A 22,787-nucleotide genomic window follows, 5' to 3' on the forward strand; every position below is an offset into this window, starting at 1 on the left:
ACTCATGCGGTATAGTTGCATCAATTTGATCAATACGTATGCGAGAGCCCCTAAGATGCTGAATGGATGCCGCTCTCTGATCCAACGGAAGACTCTTAAAGGTCTTCTAAGTAGGAACTGTATATGCACATCTCTCCCATCCTGACCACTACATGTAACGAGATGCACCAAGTGGCCGACCACCATCATCCCTAATGAACTCATTCCACATAATAGGTTGTCGGTAAGCCTCATCCAAAGACCTAGGAAGCCTCTGTTGCAAGAATGGTCTCATGCTTCTCCATGCTCTGACAATAGCTACAATAAGAGGGGAAGATGGTGCCCTGATATTTGCCTCTGTGAACAAAAACCGTGTGCTGGGAAGCCAATCTCTCCCAACACGGGGTGTACATCTAGAAATCTGAGAGAAGAAAAAATCCTTCCAATGCTCAGTGCCTGGGAGGAACCTCTAACCACAAGTTTGCAAAGCAACGCCGTGCACTGAACATCCGGATCAATAATATTCAGCCCCCCCCTCTTGTCTGAGCTGAATAACTGTGAGCCAAGCTACCTTGGCACATGTGTCTGTGGTGCCGTCCAAACCCAACCAAAGAAAATTGCGGATCAACCTGTGTAATTGACCAATGCACGCATGAGAGTAGCACCAACAAGAGGCAATAAACCAAGCTGGGGCAAGCAATACTTGATTAGCCACCAATGCTTTGGAGGCTAATCCAATCTCCTGGAGCTCCAATGAAGAAGCTTCTTTCGAATACTCATAAGTACCGGAGCAAATTGCTCTGCAGGAGAAATATCAACCCCAACCTAGCATCCCAAATATCTAGCAGTGCATCCTCTAGTGATTCAAGTAAAACCAAGCTCTGCACCCCAAGCAACTCTCAGCGACTTGCTAATCCAAAAACCAATAGATTTGTTCCAATTAGTGAGGGCCCTTGCTGCCAAACAAAACTCTTCCAGTGCCACCTGGAAGGAACATAAATATATGTGTGAGGCCTCCAAGAACATGGCGGTGTCATCAAAACTGACTACGAAGAGGCAACCTCAATCCAGAAATACTAGCAGTGGAGCGGAGGAAGATGCTCATGGCCTCTGTGACTATGATATATAATAATGGGGCTAAATTGCATCCCTGCCGTACCGAGTGAGAGATTTGAAACCGCTCTCCTCTATCACTGCAAGCGAGCACACTACTGTGGGCATGCATGAAACTCCCCTGATCCATCTCTGAGAGAAACCCATATGGCTAAGAGTACCCTCAAGGATGTAACATGCAGCGGAAGTCTTCGTATTGGAGGATCCTGTCACACAAATGCTCACACTATCTTCTGTATCCTGAGTTTAGCAATCCACTTTAATACTTCAAACTTTAGAGAGATATGAGAGAGAGATGAGAACTGTACACCGTATGGGGTCCCGAATTACCCACTGAAGGGCCCCCTATCCTATCAAGATAGTATTTGCTTTATTATCTTTAAAGAGACTGACGGTGTGACTGACGATAAGCCAAATGCAAGACCTCTGAAGACCAAGTGTTGGGCTGAACTGTACACTGCTCTAGAAACACCAAAGATGTCCAATCTTGAGCCTATGCACTCTTCCCAATGGTATGAGGGAGGGATGCAAAGCTAGAGCTGAGAGGGGGGCTGTTTGGGACTGTTCTAGACTGTATATGAATGCTGCGTTTTACCTTCACCAAGTGGCTGGAGCAAAACGATGAATGGATGAATGCTGAGAACTGTATGCATTCAGAAGACGCAAGGCTGAATGCTGAACTGATGTGTTTTATTGATGTAGATGGCTGAATGCTCATGCGTTTGAGGTGCCTAGGACTGTAGGAGACAAACACTGAAGAGATGTCAAATCCCCACGGATCCCCTCGTGATTGATCTTGGTTCGAAACTCGAATCCTGCAAACAAACGAACAAACAAACAAGCAAGGGGGTGCAGGCCTGACTCACCTCCCAACCATGACAGCCGTGGGCGAGCCCACAGTCTTGGCTGCCCCCACCAAGCCACGAGCTGAGCTAACTAGGATGACGTACCGACCAATCTCCTCCTCGCGACGTCCCATACCGCCTCGAAGCTGCCCTCGCGGGCCTCGAGATTGCTGTCGGCCTCGGCTGCACAAAGCAGGTGCACGTCTGCACTAGATCCAGGCTCCAAGACCATAGAGCTCTCACAAACTCGCGAGACTCTATATCATACAATAACTAACCTTGGCCACCCTTTTATAGGCTCTTGGCCGGTCACCGTCCATACTTGGGTGCCCGCCCGTTAGTATTTCCCTAACTCAGCTCGTCAATCAGCCTGCCTAGTTCCAAGCTTCCCCAAGTCTCGCAACTAGTCTTGCATGCGTGTAGCGCACGGTAGATACACACTGTGCACATGACATACTCCCCTTCCTCTAAGAGCTCACTCCTGAGCTCACTAAAAAGCGAGGGTAATCTCTCTGGAGAGTAGTCAATGTCTCCCATGTAGCGTCCTCAACACGATCCTTTCACTTGATCTTGTATTCCGTGATAAGCGTATTACGCAATCTTCGTTCACGAAATCCAAGAATCTTTTCAGGTTCGTGCGGAACAAATGTCATGTCCTCGACATCTATAATTTCTTGAGGAGTAACTAACTGATCTGCTCCACCCAGTACTTCCTCAAGTCTACTGACATGAAATACAGGATGAACTTTCACATGAGAAGGCAAATCCAATTCATATGCAACTGAACCAATCCGTCGTGTAACACGAAATGGTCCATAGTATCTAGGGGATAATTTCGGAGATCTACCTGTCCGTAAAGTCTCGGAACCTTTCGAAACTCGCAAATACACCATCGTTCCTTCAGAGAACTCTCTCGGTGAACGATGTCTATTAGAATAAAACCTGTCTCGGTCTTGAGCACTTCTAATAGATTCCTTCGCAACTTGTAACATTTCCTGCATATCTTGCAAAAAATTACGTGCTGCATCATGCTGAAGTCTTGAGAATCCTATTGTAATAGGTGATCTAGGTTGAAAACCATACATAAGCATGAAAGGACTAAACCCTGTACTCGTATGCTTAGTACTGTTATATGCAAATTCTAACATAGGAAGATAATCCTCCCATGAACTCTGTCTTTTGGATACATATGCTCGAAGCATATCCTCCAAAATCTGATTCACTCTCAGTCTGGCCATCAGATTGAGGATGATATGAGGAACTCAAATTCAAAGTTGTTTCCAACTTCTTAAAAACAAGTTTCCAAAAATCACTCGTAAACTTAGAGTCCCTATCACTGACTGTGTCCTGCGGTAACCCGTACAGTCTAAACAATTGCTCGATAAACTGCCGAGCTAATTGCGTAGCTGTAATAGTCTTCCGGGTTGGTAAAAATCTAGCCATTTTTGTCAAGCGATCTACCACAACCCAAATAGAATCGTGGCCTTGATGTGTTCTTGGCAATCCGGTAATAAAATCCATGGAAATACTTTCCCATTTATTAGTTGGGATTTGCAAAGGATGCAACAACCCAGCCTGTCTAAAGCGTTCAGCTTTATTTGCCTGACAAATTTGACACTTGAGAACATAATCTTCTACATATCCTTTCATCTTCGGCCAATAAAAAGTGTGTTTCACTAACGATAGTGTCCTGTGTACCCCAGGGTGTCCAGCAGAAGGGGCGTCGTGACACTCCTTAAGAATCTTGGACCTAATGTCCGGGATCTGTGGTACACAAATTTTGTTATTACAGAATAGCAAACCATTCCGAATCATGCACTGACCTCCTGCAGCCTGAATAGTAGACTGCTCCGTCACCGAGTCTTGGTCAATCAATGAGCTCCCGTCCTGGATCTTCTGCCAAAATGGACCAAAATAACTATCAGTCCTGCAAAGCCCTCTCAATGACTGAAATAAGTCAGTAGAAATCTCGGTGAACGACAAAGTATTCACCTCTCTAATCCGACTAAGCGCATCTGCAATACTATTCATGGACCCTTTCCGATAACGGATCTCAAAATCAAAATCTTGCATTAACTATGCCCAACGAGCTTTCCTGCCTCTCAAATCATCCGCATCACACACATACTTGATTGGTTGATGATCAGTCAATACCACAAACTTGGAGCCATATAAATAATGTCTCCAAACCTTGAGAGCATGAATCACAGCATAAAGCTCCTTCTCAAGGGTTGGCCAACGAGATTGAGTGTCGTCTAGCTTTTTACTTTCAAAAGCAACCGGTCTACCATCTTGAAATAAAGCAACCCCGATAGCATAGTCACTGGCATCAGTTTCAAGAACATAAGGCCGACTAGGATCAGGCAATGCTAAGATAGGAGCTTCCTTGACTTTATCTTTCAAAAGTCTGAAGGCCATATCCAAATCGTTATTCCAAGTGATAGGCTGATTGGACTTACGTCCATGACCTTTCAATAAGTCGGTCATCGGTAGTGTAAGCTGAGAGTGCTCCCGTACAGATTTTCAAAGAAAAACAACAAAACCGAGAAAAGAACGAAGTTGTTTCACTGTTCGTGGTATAGGCCAGTCCAAAACCTTGTGAACTCGGTCATAGTCAATGCTCAATCCATCTCTAGTGATCTTGTGTCCCAAGTAAATGATGTCGGTCATAAAGAACTCACATTTACTTAACTTAGCATATAGTCGATTCTGTCTTAAAATAGATAAGACAATCGTGAAGTGTCTGACATGATCCTCAAGAGTACGACTGTAAAATCAAAATATCATCCAGGAACACCATCACAAATTTTCCCAAATGTTCACGAAAAAGATCGTTCATCATTTGCTGGAAAGTGGCTGGAGCATTGGGTAACCCAAAAGGTAATACGAGAAACTCGTAATGGCCATACCTAGTCCGAAAGGCGGTTCTTTCGACATGCCTTTCATGAATATGTATCTGGTGATAGCCAGTACATAAATCTATCGTCGTGAAATATTTCGCTCCTGCTAACCGGTCAATCAGGTCATCTGATCTAGGGAGAGAATAACGGTTCTTAATTGTGAGCTTGTTCAATCTCTTGTAATCTATACACATTCTCCAGGTATTGTCCTTCTTTCTCCTAAGCAACACAGGTGCACCCCAAGGTGATTTACTTGGACGGATCTGGCCCATCCTCAAATAATCTTCGAGTTGTTTAGCCAACTCATCTTCCTCGGCTTGGCTCATCCTATACGGTGGAATACTGACAGGATGAGCATCAAGGATCAAGTCAATACGATGATCTACTGCCCGTTCAGGTGGTAAACTCGATGGCGGTTCCTTAGGAAATACATCTTGAAACGAATCAAGTATCTTCTGTAATTCTTTGCTTTCAAACACACTTAATTCATTCACATCCATGGAAGGGATGAGAAAAGAAGAAAGTGGAATCAATACACAATGGAAAGCGGTATACAAAGAAGAATTCATTATATTTCCAAAATCAAGTGTATTAGAGGTCCCTGAGAGGGATGAATACAATCACCTAAAATACTATACTTGGTGTCCCTTTGCTGAAAAGAAAAAATATGACTAGACCAATGTATTTGGACGTCAAGAGTCTTAAACCACTCAATCCCTAATAACAAGTCTACATTTTCCAAATGCATAACATAGCATTCCAGAGTGTCTTTGTAGTCCTGAATCTGGATTGGAAGCATCTCCACCTTGCGATCGCAAACTTGTCTTCCCGCAGGTAGACGTACCTCATAGGTATGGTCGCTCAATGTCGTATCAAGACTCAATTTCTGCACAAGTTTGTAGTTAACAAAGTTATGCGAACTGCCAGGGTCTAAAAGAATGTGAATCTTATGGCCATTCACTTCTCCATAAACTCGGAGAAGATCATGTAAGCCAAATACCTTAGAATTGAACAGACAATCAGAACAAGTACTAGGGCGAGAAAGTACAGTAATTGACTTACCTGTCAAAGACAACTGGTTAGCTGCCTTTGGCTTGGGTCTGGCGTTTGACTTGGTACCCTTTTGCTTCGGACACTCATTACGCATGTGTCCTTTTTCTTCGCAGATAAAACAACGTCCTTCCTTCTTGAGCTTTAAAGCCCTAAGGAGTTGTTTCTTCTTCGCTGGTGTCGAACTTGATTTCTTCGAAGGTTGGTTCGAAGACTTGCCTTCAGTCGTGTTAGCCATAGGTGCGGAGAACTTTCTTTTATGCTTGTTCCCTTGCTCGGTAACGGGTTTTGACTTGGAAGAGACCATCGTATCATCATAGATACGAGTTGAATGAATGGCCTCGTCCAATGTTTTACATTTGTTATTTTTAACCTGTAATCGGTACGAGTCTGGTAAACCAGCTACGAAAAACCCCAAAAGAGTAGTGGGATCCATCTTTGTAGCTTTCATCTGCAAGTCACTAAACTTCTGGAGGTAGACCTCATAAGTGAGGTGCTGCGAGGTCGTGTTCAAAGCTGAAAACCGGGCAACAACATCATAGTCATCCTCTTTCTTGAGGAATTCTTTCTTGAAAACGTCTTCAAATTGTGCCCAAGTCCTTGGCTTAGGGTTGAGTTCCTTCCACCAAAGCAAAGCTTTGCCGGACAGGAAACCTGCTACTAATTGGATCTTCTTTCCATCATCATATGGATGAAACTGAAAGTGAACTTGCCACTTATGTAGCCACGTGTCCACGATCTCCTTGGTTCGCTGCTTTTGCTCGCCCCCGAATGGTTCCGGAGTAATATTGGGGCCTAAAGCTGAAGCCAAGGTATCCATACCCGAGAAAGTAGAGAGGGTAGTGGTCAATAGAGCGATGGAGTTCTGCAAAGCCTGCATCTGGGCTGCGATTTGTGCCTGACTTTCCGTCGAAGAAGCTTTGAGAGCTACTTTGAACTCTTGGAAATCTGATTTTGACACAAAATTGTCAAAAAGATTGGCATCGGTACCTTCCGTAGCCGGCAAGCCTTCGCGTTCCACGAGGGGCTCCAACTCGGATTCTTGGGTCGACATCGTGAAGAGGGTACGTGGAGAGAAAATTCGATCTTTGCACAATGAAAGCGCGAGCGAACTTGAGAGCTTGAGAGCTTGAAAACTTGAGAACTTGAGAGATGTGTGGCAAGAAGCCCACTTGAGGGGGTTTATAAAGGTTTCCGAAAAGCCAAAAAATCTCCAAAAGCTAGGCTTAGCTTTTGCTTTGCTTTTGTGTTTTTTTTTTCTTGAATAAATATATATATATATATATATATATATATATATATGGATATATATATTCTATTGTCTTAAAAAAAAATAAAACACCTTGGAAACCTTGGAGGAGGGTTCTTTTAAAACTTTGAAAAAAAATTTTAAACTCGAAAAAAAACGAAAGCAAAAAAAAAAACGTGCTTTCCTTGTTTTTTTTTTCCTCCTCCTGGAATAACCCGTCGATGTGCTGGCTGCCGTCGATTGAAGCTGCCGGCGCATGCTTGTCGCCGGGCGGATGCTGTCGTCAGATGATGGGCTGCCGGCGCCTTCACGGCAGGATGCGCCTATGCCAGCCGTTACGTTACTTGCGCTGGGCCGCCTGCCAACATAGAGCCGGCCGCCTGCCTGGCTGGAGCGCCTGCGTAGGCCTGGGCTGGCCTGGGCGCCTGCCCACCTGGCCTAGGCGCCTACATGGGCTTGGCTGCTTGGCCACGTAGGCCCATGCGCCCGCCTGCAGGACCGCCAACAGAGACCGCCAGCCTTCGATAGACAACGTCAGCACCTGCCAGCGCACAAACACTCTCTCTTTCATTCAACGAAAAGCTACGTGCTTTTTTCCTTTTTTCTCTCTCTATACATGCGACTGCACAACGATTCAGACCTCTTCTTTGCAAAGCAATCAACCCTACTTAGACTACCACCTCCCATCAACATGGGTGTCTTTGGTGAAGAAAAAACACATACTATTTTGAAATCTGCAGTATGCACAGAAAAACTAGCAAGCTTTTTAACACATACCATTCTTCGACCTCTTCTTCTCTACCTACCGACTTGCTCGTTCACGAGGTATGCTCTGATACCACTGTCAAATCCCCACGGATCCCCTCGTGATCGATCTTGGTTCGAAACTCGAATCCTGCAAACAAACGAACAAACAAACAAGCAAGGGGGTGCAGGCCCGACTCACCTCCCAACCATGACAGCCGTGGGCGAGCCCACAGTCTTGGTTGTCCTCACCGAGCCACGAGCTGAGCTAACTAGGATGACGTACCGACCAATCTCCTCCTCGCGACGTCCCATACCGCCTCGAAGCTGCCCTCGCGGTCGAGATTGCTGTCGGCCTCGGCTGCACAAAGCAGGTGCACGTCTGCACTAGATCCAGGCTCCAAGACCATAGAGCTCTCACAAACTCACGAGACTCTATATCATACAATAACTAACCTTGGCCACCCTTTTATAGGCTCTTGGCCGGTCATCGGGCGTCCACACTTGGCCGCCCGCCCGGTGCCCATTAGTATTTCCCTAACTCAGCTCGTCAATCAGCCTGCCTAGTTCCAAGCTTCCCCAAGCCTCGAAACTAGTCTTGCTGCACATGACAAGAGAGGTGGCTGAAACTGCAATCGCTTATGCTCCTGAGGCTGAGGATGACAAGCGCTTGATTGCTTTCTTGTTGCTGAATATGATGAATGATGGAATGATTATGCAAGGGCTGTATTTATATGGGCTGAATGAGCCAGTCGGCTGGCTACAGAGCTGGCCGACTGCTCATGTCCATAAATAATGTATAAATGTTGTGAAAAATGCTGAAAATAATGGAAAAAATACCCAAAAAATTCTAGATAAATACTAGATGCTATCTGGGGTTCCTGCAATGGTCTAGATGCTATGTATGAATGATGTGCAATGTGCAGGATGCTTTCTGATGCAAACCCTAAGGTTTCTATTGACTGTATATGCATGAACGCGTCTCTTTAAGTGTGTTAAGGGACTTAGACTGACTGACTGACTGACTGACTATGGCTGAGAATGACCTATGTAGCTTGTGCCTGACTTATCCTGGACTGAGGATATACAATGGGGTCACGGTGTACGACAAATATCATTCTAAATGGAACTAATACCGTACAATAATGCACTGATGATGATGAGCCAGCTTGTCACCATGCATTACAGTGCAGAGTGCATGTGACATTCCCTCCTGCTTAGCTTGGCGCTTCCAAGTAGTCCGCCAACAACTAGGGGTACTCTTGAAAGAACTCCTCATCTAGCCATACGGCTTCGTGGGTACCTCGATCTCGGAATTTTGTATAGAATTCACGTATCGACGACCGGAACCATGCTTCCAATGATGAAGAAGGATCTGCTCAGGCTTGATGACTTCTGCTTCGTCTACCACGTCTGGCTGCTGTTGGTCCAACATATGGTTTTAGCCAAGAAACAACATATGCGTTAAGGGACTTAGATTGACTGACTGACTGACTGACTGACTATGGCTGAGAATGACCTATGTAGCTTGTGCCCGACTTATCCTGGATTGAGGATATACAATGGGGTCACGGCGTATGACAAATATCATCCTAAATGGAACTAATACCGTACAATAATGCACTGATTATGATGAGCCAGCTTGTCACCATGCATTACAGTGCAGAGTGCATGTGACATTCCCTCCTGCGTAGCTTGGCGCTTCCAAGTAGGAGGGCAACTTTAACTTCATGGAGACATCACTTAACTTCTTAACTCTTGGAAAAGGTCCAAAACTACAGAATGAAAGCTTGGGACAACGTTTGCCTACTTGTTTCAATCTTTGTTTCATGATGCGCAGGTAGACCCTATCCCCTTTCTTGAAGTTGATATCTCGTCTAAACTTACTTGCCTATCTATGACATTAGGAATTTTTTGAGGTCATTTTTGGGCCTTGTAAGGAAATTTGACCAGAATATTCCCTCCAAAAAGGGGCACCGGATAAAATTTTTGCAAACGAACTCCAAATTTGACCTCACATAAAAATTCTACTCTTCAAAAGCTATCCATTGATATATAACACGATAGGGTTTGGAGAAGGGACAAGATAGATACCTAGAAGATTCTTTTTTGCCTGGGGAAGATTCACGTAGATAGATACCTAGAAGATTCTTTTTTGCCTGGGGAAGATTCACGTAACGTAACGTGAATCTTTCCCAGGCAAAAAAGAATCTTCTAGGTATCTATCTTGTCCCTTCTCCGAACCCTATCGTGTTATATATCAATGGATAGCTTTTGAAGAGTAGAATCTAAATATGTGAGGTCCGACAAATTTGGAGTTCGTTTGCAAAAATTTTATCCGGTGCTCCTTTTTGGAGGGAATATTCCGGTCAAACTTCCTTACAAGGCCCAAAAATGACCTCAAAAAATTCCTAATGACTAAATAATGGCCAGGCTCAAAACTGAGGGCCAAATTGGGTTGAGTACCAAACTCTGCGAAATCGACATATTGATCTTCTATGCTTTTTAAGTCTTTTCTAGAAATGTTGAGAATGGTACTCATGACTGGTCTGGATGCTGGTCTGCTGTACTTGATCATTCCTCCAACCTGGTGGAAGAGCTTACCCTGTCTAGTGTGCTGATCACTCCACTGGGCACTTGGCATCGATGTTTGAGAACTGACTGTTGTTCTAGCTTGCTCTTGAAAGTCTTGGAAAGACAAGAGGGAAACTTGCTAGGAGGTTCTGCTAACTGTGGGATACTGGGTGGGAGATCATCCTTAAAAATGTCTGAATGAGAAAGGAGATTTGCCAACTGAGGGACTGAAGAAGATGAAACAGTGGTTATTGATGAGATAGAAGCTGTCTGAGCATAAAGCAATGCTCCTGCTGCTCCCTTGTGGATAGCTCGTCGGGCTTGGAGATGAGAAATCACAGGAATGCCAAGAATGCTCCTATCCCCCCGAATCATGACAGGCTCAGGCAAACCTTTAGAGATAATAAAGGTATCCTGCCCCCAATTGGGAATAGGTTCATACTGACGAAACCACTGGATTTCTAAGATCATGTCACATACCAAAAGAGGAGAGAATGAAATCTTGCTGGAATGAGGCCTTTTGAACCTGAAAAGAAAACTATTGTGCCCGTTCAGATATGTGGGTGTGGAGACCAGGTGTAAACCCGTCTACCTCCAAATGATAGGGCACTAAGGTATTGCTCATGTTGGTAGCCAATTGGGGAAGGATGGTGTCCGCAGAACTGCCCATGTCAAAAAGGATTATGAACTGTCGGCCCTTGGCAGAGCCATAACCTCGGATTAGGCTTTTCTGTGTGGTTGTTGCCTCACTCTCCTGCTTAGCATCAATGTCGAATCCTCACGGATCTCCTCGTGATCGACCTTGGTTCGAGACTCGAAACCTGCAAACAAACGAACAAACAAACAACAAGGGGGTGGAGGCCTGACTCACCTCCCAACCATGACAGCCGTGGGCGAGCCCACAGTCTAGGCTGTCCCCACCGAGCCACGAGCTGAGCTAATTAGGATGACGTACCGACCAATCTCCTCCTCGCGACGTCCCATACCGCCACGAAGCTGCCCTCGCACGCCTCGAGACTGCTGCCGGCCTCGGCTGCGTAAAGCAGGTGCACGTAAGGCCACGATGGAAGCTGTTTTGAAAGCCAGTTTCATCTCCTTATGAAGAGAGCAAGGAATGCTCTGAAAAGTGCCTTGGCTAGTAAGTGGAAGGACTTGGATCATGGGACACATCTAAGGTAGACTTGCAAGAGAGCAAGGGTGCCATGAGAGGTGCCGGCTGGCGAGTCTTGAGCCTTGAGTGTGTACGAGGTCCTCAAACACTTAGCTTGAGGGCTTTTTGAAGACAAAGATCAAGGGCTAAGATTTTGCGAATGGCTCTTGATGCAGAAGACATGGGGTAAGGCTTGCTAAGCACTTATGTGGAAGTCTTGGGTGAAACTACTAAGGGATCCTATTGGTGGAGGATTCTACAAGTTGTACTTTGTACTCAAATTTGATCAAGTAAAGAAATACCGGAAGGGGCGCCACTGCGTTCTGGGGCCAATCGGTGTCCGTGTATTGTTTGCAGGAGCACTCTAGCTCCCCTTGTTTATTTTCCTTTTCCAGGTCCCCATGGGTGATGAAGTGTTTTGTGTGCGAGTGTTTATTTCACCTCTCGTCAAATTTCTGAAGGCTGGTTTCATGGTTCCATTGCCGGGATATCGTCGACTTTCTCATGGAGGCGAGCCCGTGGGGTTGTCACATCAAAAGCTTCAACATGTGGAAAGTGAAAAGGAAGTGCAGGAGACAGTGCAGGATTGTGTATCTTTGCCCATATGAGGTGAAGAGGAAAAGCTAAAGATGAAGCTTAGGAGAAAAGACACCAAGGACAGGAAGTAGTCAGCCAAGAACAAGAAGCAGTTGAAGTGTTATGGTGCAAATCATGGGTTGAAGGCTATGGCTTTTGACACTTTGTCACCAGTGGTATCTTCACGGAGGCTTCATGGGTTCGGAAGGCAGCTTCTTTCTATGTTTAGCAGTGGTGATCTACTATGCTTCATTAGGGACTTGTGCTTACCGCTTGGGTGTGCAAGCAGGTTTTGGGTGCCTGAGGATGTATCAGATGAAGCTCAACCGGAAGCGGAGGAACTTGATGAGGTTCTGGATAAAGTTGGGTATGGTTCACAGTTAGCCGCACCATGAACTATAACTGTAACTATGGATATCTCTGTCTACATTTATGGGTAACAGAGATGGTTTTTGCCTTTGGAATGGCATGGTTTGGTTGAGCTCAAAGTCTGCGGCAACTTGAGCTAACACTTCGAGACTCTATGGAGGGCATAAGTCTTGCGAGCAGTCCTAGAGTTGGTTTGGTTCATATATGGATTGAACTCTATTTGTGCATGTATTGATACACTTTCCGAGGTATTATGGTATTCTGGTGCCATTGGATCCTGCTACCCTTAGGAATACATGGGTAATACTTTGGAGATGTGTCAAGATGAGATGCATGTATGTTGGTATGATACATCAAGTACTTTATTATGTTCATTGATGCATCACTGGGTGTGGCTCCTACGGGATGGCCATGAGACATATGTGGGAAGTACTTAGTGGATGTATAGCTTAGATGCATTGAGTGCTTTCATATGCTCATGTTGTACCTTCAGTCGTGGGTCCTGCAGGGTACCCATGGGTGTAAGGCTTGCGAGCGGCCTTGAGAGTGTTATTTTGGAGTGGGTAGAGCATCTTTAGGAGCATATTGTTTGTGAATGCATATACGTGTCATGCACATGTTTTTCATATGTAGAATGATGCATGGTTTTGTTTTTGGCTAACACAGGTTACGTGTTTCCACTTGATTTTAGACCTTTGCTGCAGGTTCTGAAGGAACAAGCAAGAGTTGTTTGTCACTTTGACGTGACAGTGTGGCCTTATTGTCCAGGATGATTGTTTCATCACCCAGATGCACTGGAGGGGCATTGCTTTTGTCATATGGGAAATCTTTGCTCATACGATGCCTTACTGTGTTATTGAGTGCAATCGAGGACGCTTGCTATTTTTCAAGAGGGGGGTATGTTACGACCCTGTGTTTTTCCTCTGGATAGTAAGCAGGTGGGCACGGGCACGGACACGGGATGGACAGTGTGAAAGGCATCAGCTTGGAATCAAGAAAGAAACCCATGTGTGTGGCCAGCCCAAGTGTGAAAGGGACAAAAGAGTGGAGGCATACATTTTTGATATTTTCTTTTGGCTTTCTGGAGAAAAGCGATTTGAATCGCATGTTTATAAAAAAGGTGAAGGGTGGTGTGGGTCATCGTCGTATGGTGCATGGCGTGTGGCGCATCATCTTGGGATTGTAGATCTGCAAGTGTGGTGTGTGGCAAACTCTTGGGTTTTGGTCGTGGCCTTGGTGGCGATTTGGGTATTCCCTCTTGTCTTGGAGCAGCCAACAGAGGCGACTGTACAGCAGCCAGTCACAAAGGCTAAGAGAAGGCGTTGGGCAGGGATGCACGGCAGCAGCCAGTTGCCAAAAAGCAAGTCCAAGAAAGTGTACCACATGTTTGGGAAGGCGATGCAGGGGCTGGGCACACAACAGCGTAACAGCCAGGTGCTAGCGGACGTGGAAGTACGTGCGGAAGCAGTCAGGCTAAGGCCATGTGCTGGTGGCGGCTGCACGTGTGGAAGCAGCCAGGCGGGCAGTTTTCTACAGCACGGAACAGGCTGGCATTGTCATCATCACTTTCGCTCCCCCCTTTCGCTTGCGCTTTCATCTTCTTTGTGCTAGAGTTGCACTGGGCCTTGTGAGCTTGAGAGGCTGCTCGGCGATCTCTGGATCTATGCTCTTGGGATTGTGACTGAGAAGGCGATATGTGGCTAAGAGGCAGATTATAGGGTCCTTTCATGGTCAGACGCACAGAGGGCTACAACGTGAGCCTTTATGGAGACAAAAATCTGTTCATCTGGATGGCTACAGGGTTTGGTTCAGAAAACACTCCATGGGAAGGCCATGATGGAAGCTGTTTTGAAAGCTGGTTTCATCTCCTTACGAAGAGAGCAAGTAATGCTCTGAAAAGTGCCTTGGCTAGTAACTGGAAGGACTTGGATCATGGGACACATCTAAGATAGACTTGCAAGAGAGCAAGGGCGCCATGAGAGGTGCCGGTTAGCGAGTCTTGAGCCTTGAGTGTGTACGAGGTCCTCGAACACTTAGCTTGAGGGCTTTTTGAAGACAAAGATCAAGGGCTAAGATTTTGCGAATGGCTCTTGACGCAGAAGACATGGGGTAAGGCTTGCTAAGCACTTATGTGGAAGTCCTGGGTGAAACTACTAAGGGATCCTATTGGTGGAGGATTCTACAAGTTGTACTTTGTACTCAAATTTGATGAAGTAAAGAAATACCGCAAGGGGTGCCACTGCGTTTTGGGGCCAATCGGTGTCCGTGTATTGTTTGCAGGAGCACTCTAGCTCCCCCTTTTTATTTTCCTTTTCCAGGTCCCCATGGGTGATGAAGTGTTTTGTGTGCGAGTGTTTATTTCACCGCCCGTCAAATTTCTGAAGGCGGGTTTCATCTGTTGGAAATGAGATGGGTCAGGTCTCTAACGCATGATATGATTGTTAGTAATCGTTGCATTTGGAACCAACGCAAAAACCCGGGGTACTCCATCAGAAGTGGTGGTAACAGTCGCGGAAGCTCAGACAAGGGAGTCGGAAGGGCCGGTACCTCTAAAACTTGGCCAAAGGATGCCCCTATTGAAGCCAAGAGCTTCCAGTAAGACCGAGGAAGAGCAGGGAACTGCAATGAGACCGGGGCAAGGAGCTGATCCTCCACCACTGGATCAAAGTACCCTTGGTACTGAAAGAAGAAGATCTTCCTAGGACCAAGAGGAAAGGGGCTACTAGCCAACACTTGAGAAGTAGCTTCCGGAGAAAGAAAGTCCACCTGGAAGAAGCCTCGACCAAGCAGACGTGTGTCTTGGAAGTGCACAATGAGCTCCGAAGGGAGAGCTGCTAGAAGCCATTCACGGGCCTACGAGGAGCGAGAGGGGTGGGAGCCCTAAACCCTCGCAATAAGGGTGGTCTGGACCTCAATGCCAATGTCATGTTGGAGGGAGGTGAGATCGTCTTGCGAAAAATTGATGATTCTCCCGGCTTGTGGGGGTGAAGATGGATTGGCTGTAGCGGAAGCCATAAGGCCAATCAATGGTGAATCCGATCAAAAAGAGATGTTGAAGGAATAGCAAAGGGTAGAGAGGGAGGCGGGGGGCAGCAGGGCTGAGGCGAGGGCAGCAGGAGGCAGAGGCGAAGGGTAGGAGAAGCAGAGGTGGGGGGCAATGGGCGGTAGTAGCAGGGCAGAGGGGTAGCAGGGTTGAGACGGGGGCAGCAGGAGGCAGCAAAGTGGGGGGCAGAGGGGTAGGAAGGTGGGGGCAGCAAGGCGGGGGCAGAGGGGCAACAGGGCTGAGGCGGGGGGCAGCAGGAGGCATAGCAGGGCAGAGGCGGGGGGCAGCAAGTTAAGGTGGGGGTTAGCAGCAGCAGCGCAAGCTCATTCACTTCGGACAGTTTATAGTAGATTTTCATTTTTGGAGTGGAACAGTTTGAATTTTCCTTCATCATTCCTTTCAGATACCTCCGGGCTGTTTTCCCTCGTCAGGGGGTTCTGTGGGTTGTATAGAACCATGATAGACAGCCATAGGTGGAAGGAGAGTTGTTTATGTAACAAGAACCAGATTTCTTGATAGCTTCTTGATTTGTATGTGCTTGTAATGCCTTAGATGAACAACTTGGACTAGAATTCTCCTTGATTATCTAGCCTCATGGTATGGGTGATTTCCTTCCAGGTAAAATCCTGGACCTGTAGAGAAGAAGTTATTGTAGAGACCATTCACTTGGGAGACCAGAGAGCCTTCTTGGATTGGTCTTGCCAAGGTAACCTTGAGTTTGTTTAGATGAACTCTTGGATGCGGATGTACTTTGGTGTTTATTCCGTGACCCGTGTGTCGCAAAGTGATTGTAGGATACCTAGTGTGAACCAGGAGAGAATGGGAGGATCGATAGCATGACTTCGATAGTGTTATGTATACTATGCACTTACCTAATTTTATTTTGCCGACAGAGTTGTCACGATCGATAGTTCCATCGTCCATCTAGGAATAACATTGGTTAGTCTTGGATAGGTAGACACCAATCGGGAAGCCTTGATGATGGAATTTCGTCAGGCATTTGCTTCAGTGAATAGATTTGTGACTACTTGTACTTACTTATTACTTTCCTGTATAATCATTGATCTTGCCTATTTTGAGTTACCAATAGTAACCTTAGATCATGTATTTGATCGAGCACATTTTTTGGATGTAGTGCACAAGATCTCAGGGATGGTTTATTCGGTTATCTTTTCATAGAGAGTTTTCGGTTTAAGCTAGGGATTTAGTGTAGCTTCATGTGAGTTATTTTTTTGATAGTTTGATTCACGACGGAAGTATGTCTTGAATTTTTTCGAGAAGATTAGATTGATGAGGTTTCTCTGTGACCATGGATAACTTATTGTTGTCAGCATGGTGAGGATGGGCCATTTGTGCCACATTTTCCTTGAGGTGCACTAGGTTTATTGATGATTATACTGGTACTTACAATGTGCATATTTGGGTTTTGTAGAGTAGGGATCCCTTTATAGACCTAGATTCAGATTTATCTTAGGGAGTTGGATAGGTATTAGGGTTTAGTATCAGAGATGTTACCCGAGGGAGACATGATATGCATATGTTTGATATACACAACATTGATGGTATGACTTATACTTGATTCTCTAGATGCGTTTGACTCACGTTTGTACTCTAGCCCAGGATCATAGCAAATGTTGGATGGCATTTGGTCTTGCATGCTATAATGGTAGCAAGTTTCCTCAAGGCACATTTTTGATGCACCTTTGTGTCATGCTAGATTTCGAGATGGGAGGCTATCACTTATTGCATGCAATATGGAGTTCTTGAATAGAACCTGATTTTCGGAGGATTTTATCTTCTGGATGGGGCTTGAGTTTCTTTTTAGTGTGTAGATACAAAGGTGGAGGTGGATATTATGGTTAGCTTCTTTTGAGAGTTTAGCAACTTCGTTTTGGGATTTATGGTTTCTTTCGAGAAACGGTGCTATTCTGGTAAAGGTAGCATTTCGTGAGATTATCCTCCCGGTTTTAAACTTGAGTTCATAGGGTTTACATGTGGTAGCCATATTCAGGATTTGGCCACCCTTATGTAGGTGTGATTGCCTTATGCGTGCCAGTGAGTTGCTGTAGACACAGTATTACTTGAGTTTAGCAACTTTGTTTTGGGATTTATGGTTTCTTTCGAGAAACGGTGCTATTCTGGTAAAGGTAGCATTTCGTGAGATTATCCTCCCGGTTTTAAACTTAGGTTCATAGGGTTTACATGTGGTAGCCATATTCAGGATTTGGCCAGCCTTATGTAGGTGTGATTGCCTTATGCGTGCCAGTGAGTTGCTGTAGGAACTTTGTCGATGAGTATTCTACACTTATGATAGCCTCACGATCTTATTTGGGGCAGGATTGCCATAGACTTATGTTCCACACCTATGGTAGGCCCACGATTATGGGACGAAGTAAGAGGGAATATCATATAGGGCAGATTGATGTGGTGGGCTAACTTGAAAGTCAGCGCCCTACAGGTGGGAGTCTGGTTGTGTTGAGACGGGATAGGGAAGGAATTGATCACTCCGACTTAACCTTATGTCCAAAGGGATCTTGTATGGAGTGTCTCCTAGTGGTATGGGACGCTAGGATCTGCTACATGTAGGGTTTCTAGATACATCTATATTTTTTATTTGGGAGATTCTTGGACTGACGGGAAGTGGCAGTTGATTTGAGAAATCAATTACAAGAAGGAAGGAAGAATGAAACTATGGATTGGAGATGATCGGAGAGAGTGTTATGTAGTTGCTTTGCATTTGCAACTATGATTGGGTCTATGGGGTAAAGCGATTATGCTTTGCCAGATGCTGGGTTGTCGCATGACCGAAATAGATTGTGGCTAGCAACTCACCACCTAACCATAGGTTCAGTACCTCGAATTGTCACCATTTGGTCCCTTCACCCATCTTGACCAGTGTTTTGCACACTGGGTGGAACCAAGGTGTGAATGGGGATTTTTCCACATAAGAAAGTGGGAGCATTAACCGGCAAAGTTTGGCCTGAAAGATGGCATCTGAGCAAAAGTTGCATGGGATTTTCATCATTAAAGTGACTTACAATGTTTATTTTATAAGTCAATGATTTCACACATCATTAATGAAGGGCTGGACATATTATTATTATTGGACATGTATAGGTGGATAGAGGGAGGCACCTAGGGAAAAACTTGGGCTTCGAAAATCACAAGTTGATATTTTTGGGCAATGTTCAGCTATTCTGGTAAAAAGGGAAAAAAAGCACTGCAAATATAGCTGGGCGAGTTCATTAAAAAGGGAGTTGGCTCTCTCTTTTGGGCATGCGCCTCTATACTCAGCCAGGGAAAAAAACTCTCTCTCTCTCTCTCTCTCTCTCTCGCGCGCCATTTTGTCCGTACTGCAGCCACCGTACAGGAAGCTGGCTGTACAGTAGTACAGCCCTCCCTTCACTCTCTTGCACTGGCTGTACAGGGTATGGCAACCATACCACTCGCCTCCCTCTTTGCGCAGGCTGTACAGTGGTGCTGCAGGCCGTGCAACACTCTCTCTCCGCTTTCCGCACAGGGCTACAGCTGTCGTACTGCAGCTGCTGTCAGAAGATTATCTGTACAGCCGTACATAGGTTGTACCAGTTCACACGTGTGAAAATCCCAGGGCTGGTTTTTGGACTGTTTTTGGGGACTCTTCGTCGGCCTTGGAGCTGAGTTATTTTGCTGAAGTATTATTGTGGAAAAATTTGGTGTTTTTCACCTGCACCTTGGTTACCTTTGTAAAAAGCTTCTATCTCAATAAAAGAAGTACCTACAGGGGGCCCACCGTTCTGGCTCAGTGTGGTGTTTATTCATAGTTCTTGTGGTTTTCTTGATGTGTGTGCTCCGTTTGAAGGCTAGAGGAGTTCTGTCTTTTGTTCTGGGTCTCCGCTATTTGTGACATGAACACCCCGAGCTTGAGGTCATACCAACCACAAAGTGCGACAAGCTCGACCATAACAATCCTAGCACATACCCATAGCACAACACGTCTGTTATACCAAATGGTATCTTGCAATGCTTATTGCCCTTTTGGTTTGAGATCTTTCTTTGCATGATTTTATTTTACTTAATAGAGTCTCTCCTCTGGAAAAGAAAAGATTTATGGGAAATTTTTTTATATTGGTTTTCAGGAAGCTCTGATATATGGGGAGAAGAAAGTCCGAGTCGACTATGGCTTTGTCATCTATAGGTATTCAAAAAGCAGGAAAATCTTCTTTATTTTTTTGGCAGCCACCAAAAATTCAAAGAAGTAAATGGTAGATTGAATTTTTTTGACAGATATGAAGCATAGGAAGAAAATGAAAACTGGAATCAACGATGATAAATTGGCACATGAGCTTTTAGTTCATACTCATATGTGTCGAAGTGCCATCAGTGACTTGAAGGACCTAATGAAGAGGTCAGGAATAAAAAAGGAGACTCCATCCTCAAAAGGTTCAAGGAAGGATCCCTCCTCATTTTCATGTGTTGAAAAAACGCTTGTGCCCTTAAACAATCACGAGGGAAACTACCAAGAAAATTGCAAGGGGCAGAGCTTCGGAATACAAAATGGGGGCTTTCAACAGCCACACATAAGGGTAGAGGCTGCGGAGCGAAACTGTGTGTTGGAAAGATTGTCCCGCATCGGAGAAGAGGTTGATGAGTTTTTACGAGCATCAGAAGGCTTCGGTGTTCTGACTTTGAAATCGTTAAGCCTTAAAGGTAGCACTAAACCAGCTTCTTCCAACTTGATGGAGTCAACCAACAATGTGCAGCAGCATAGCGAAGTTGGGGTGATCTCACAAAAATCTCATCAAAATGACCAAGTTGGCTTCCAAGGCATGCCTTGTGTAGAAATACATGATGGAGAATCAAAGACAAGTGGTTCAGGACTTCAAAATCCTTGCACTGGTGATGGGATAAACTTTGTGTTTGACTTACCTCAAAATCAAGAGATTTCTACTCAGGGCCCGAAAGATGTAGAACTTGATGAGGCCGTGGAAGACCTTGCAATGGATGAGAATAGTGATGAAGCAGGATCAGAAACTGATGATGATGGTCTAAACAGGTTCTGGCAAGACATGGCTTTTTCTCGTAGATGTATAGCGGTAAGCTGTAAGAAGTCCATATGTGCATGCTTGCTTGCTGATTCCTTTGTGTTGACTTAAACATGATGAAGACAAAAAATATTGTGCAACTAGCGTACTCAACAAGACTCATTATGTATATCCATGATCTGTGGAGTACCCTCATGCTTTGCCCAGAATAGCAGGAAGCACATGGTTGAAACTGAAGTGGAAGTGCCCTCTTTAGAGACAAGATTTCTGCTCCAAAAAGTGTGGAGATGAGTATTCTATTCTTGATTGTTCCCTTCCTTATGTTCTCCTTTCCCAAGCTGCCCTCCCAGAGTGTCTTTTCCAGCCTCCCTGTCTCGGTGATGGCCCAATGCATAGTAGATAAGCTTTATGAGCTGGTTAGTACAGGGGGTTCACAACATCGATCTCCTCATGAATATGGCTTTTTGTATTTTTTTTTTCAGAAAGGAGAGACTATTAAGTATGAATAGACCATACAAAATCACAGCTAGAAGTCAAACCAAAAAATCATCATCCCAGAATGTGGGGTGATCTCAACAAATCTTGGGCACAAAGGTGCCAAGAGAGTCATGTGGGGGTTGATGAGAAAAAGATCCCTTGATCCCACTCCCTCATGAAAACAGTGCACTTTTCTTGCACATATATGGATGATCCCTATATACGAGCCCATGTGGCCATAAGAGTGAATAATATCTCCCCATATAGTACAAATGCACTGAGTGTTGTATATGTGAATGCCCTCGATAGGGCCCTCCAAAACCGCCAAGCTATGATACTGGCAATGATCTCCCAAGTAGTATCAATCCTCTGCAGAGGTGGTCTATCTGTGTATGAATGAGGAATATCTAGTACCATGCAACGTTGGGCCACACCTCCACATATGTGGACCAAACTGAGTGAGCCAAGCGATAGCACCCCAAGTAACATAAATGGTATCTTTCCTCAATCTTCTCATAAGCTGAGCTGTACACAAGTCACACTCCTCACATATGGGGACATGTCACATGGCACACACTTCTCTTATCCAGATAAGAGGGTGCTCACACACATGTAGGCACACTTACACATATATGAGGTGTTCACACCTATACAAACACATATAGATGGTTACACATACTGATAGGTACAGAGGGTGGAATGGGTCCACCAACTGCTGCTCTGTGGAGCTCCTCTCTAAGGCCACCACGTCTCTAGAAGCACTGTGGACCTCCCAATCCTTGGGTGTTCCATGAGACAAGCTGCATAGCTAAGAGTGGTGGCACTGGGAAGCGGAACTGTCGGAATCGCCCTCTACTCGACGAGTCATGGGCGTGGTTTCGATGGAGAGTAGTCACTGTCGGTCCTGGGCGAAGCCACGCCAGATGGGCATGTATCGTGGCCTCCACGTGGACCCACTCTTTTCAAGCCCTAGAGTATGCATACTTTGGACTCCATCTGTCACTGTACCAGTATTGGTAGGAGGGGGGAAGTGTTACTGCCACTAAAACATGAAGAAACACAAAAAGCAGCACCTCCAGGCTGGAGGACACCATCTCCCTTGCTAGATCCTTGTGCTGGAGCCCCCCAACTCCATCCTAGCTAAAGGCTAGAGGTGAGTAAGTACATCAGTGATACATAGGTCATGCAAATGATACGAAAACTCAATGGCCTGGCGCTGCATGGCGTTGGAAATTGACGCTGTGCTCTAGTCCCCTGTGTTGCATTGAGGGGGAAGGAGAAGACTATTGCCCCACTCTTTGGGGTGGATGGCCCGGAGTGGTATAACACGACACAAATGCGGATAGGGGCCACCGTCTCCTCGAACATGCCAGCTCCATCAACGGAGAGGCATCGGAAAAAATTGTAATCGACTGGCTGTCCCAACACCGGGGGGGGGGGACTAAAGAGGCAGTGATGTGGTCGTCTCTACCGGCTCCAAAGAATGATGAATCAACGGGTGGACAGAGCTGGCCGGCTGTTGTTGCTCTGGATCAAGCATTGTAGGAGGGTGGTAGGAGTGCTCCGGAGAGGCTTGAGGGGGGGGAGGGAGATGGTTCGGAGCAGTGGGAGCTAGAGGGGGGAGAGTCAAAACAGACGACGGGGGAGGGGGAGGTGGCAGGGAGGGGGGTGGGGGAGGGATGGCAGGAGAAAGG

General features: G+C 45.6%; 1 protein-coding gene across 2 annotated transcripts in view; it reads left to right on the forward strand.

The window, feature by feature from the left end:
- LOC147642009 (protein CHROMATIN REMODELING 35-like) overlaps positions 1–22,787 on the forward strand; it is a 54,017-nt gene that overhangs the window by 14,307 nt on the left and 16,923 nt on the right. The window contains exons 1-3 of one of the 2 annotated variants that reach the window (XM_086802127.1): positions 18,914–19,584; positions 19,711–19,769; positions 19,859–20,667. In XM_086802127.1, the coding sequence (XP_086658253.1) occupies positions 19,724–19,769; positions 19,859–20,667 (855 nt within the window). In that variant the 5' untranslated portion in view covers positions 18,914–19,584; positions 19,711–19,723. Of the gene's footprint in view, positions 1–18,913; positions 19,585–19,710; positions 19,770–19,858; positions 20,668–22,787 lie in introns of those variants that run through there. The other variant, XM_086802129.1, reaches the window with a different exon arrangement.

This window comes from Cibotium barometz, chromosome 1 (assembly GCF_041138505.1).
Source record: "Cibotium barometz isolate CiBa-2024 chromosome 1, ASM4113850v1, whole genome shotgun sequence".
NCBI lineage: Eukaryota > Viridiplantae > Streptophyta > Polypodiopsida > Cyatheales > Cibotiaceae > Cibotium > Cibotium barometz.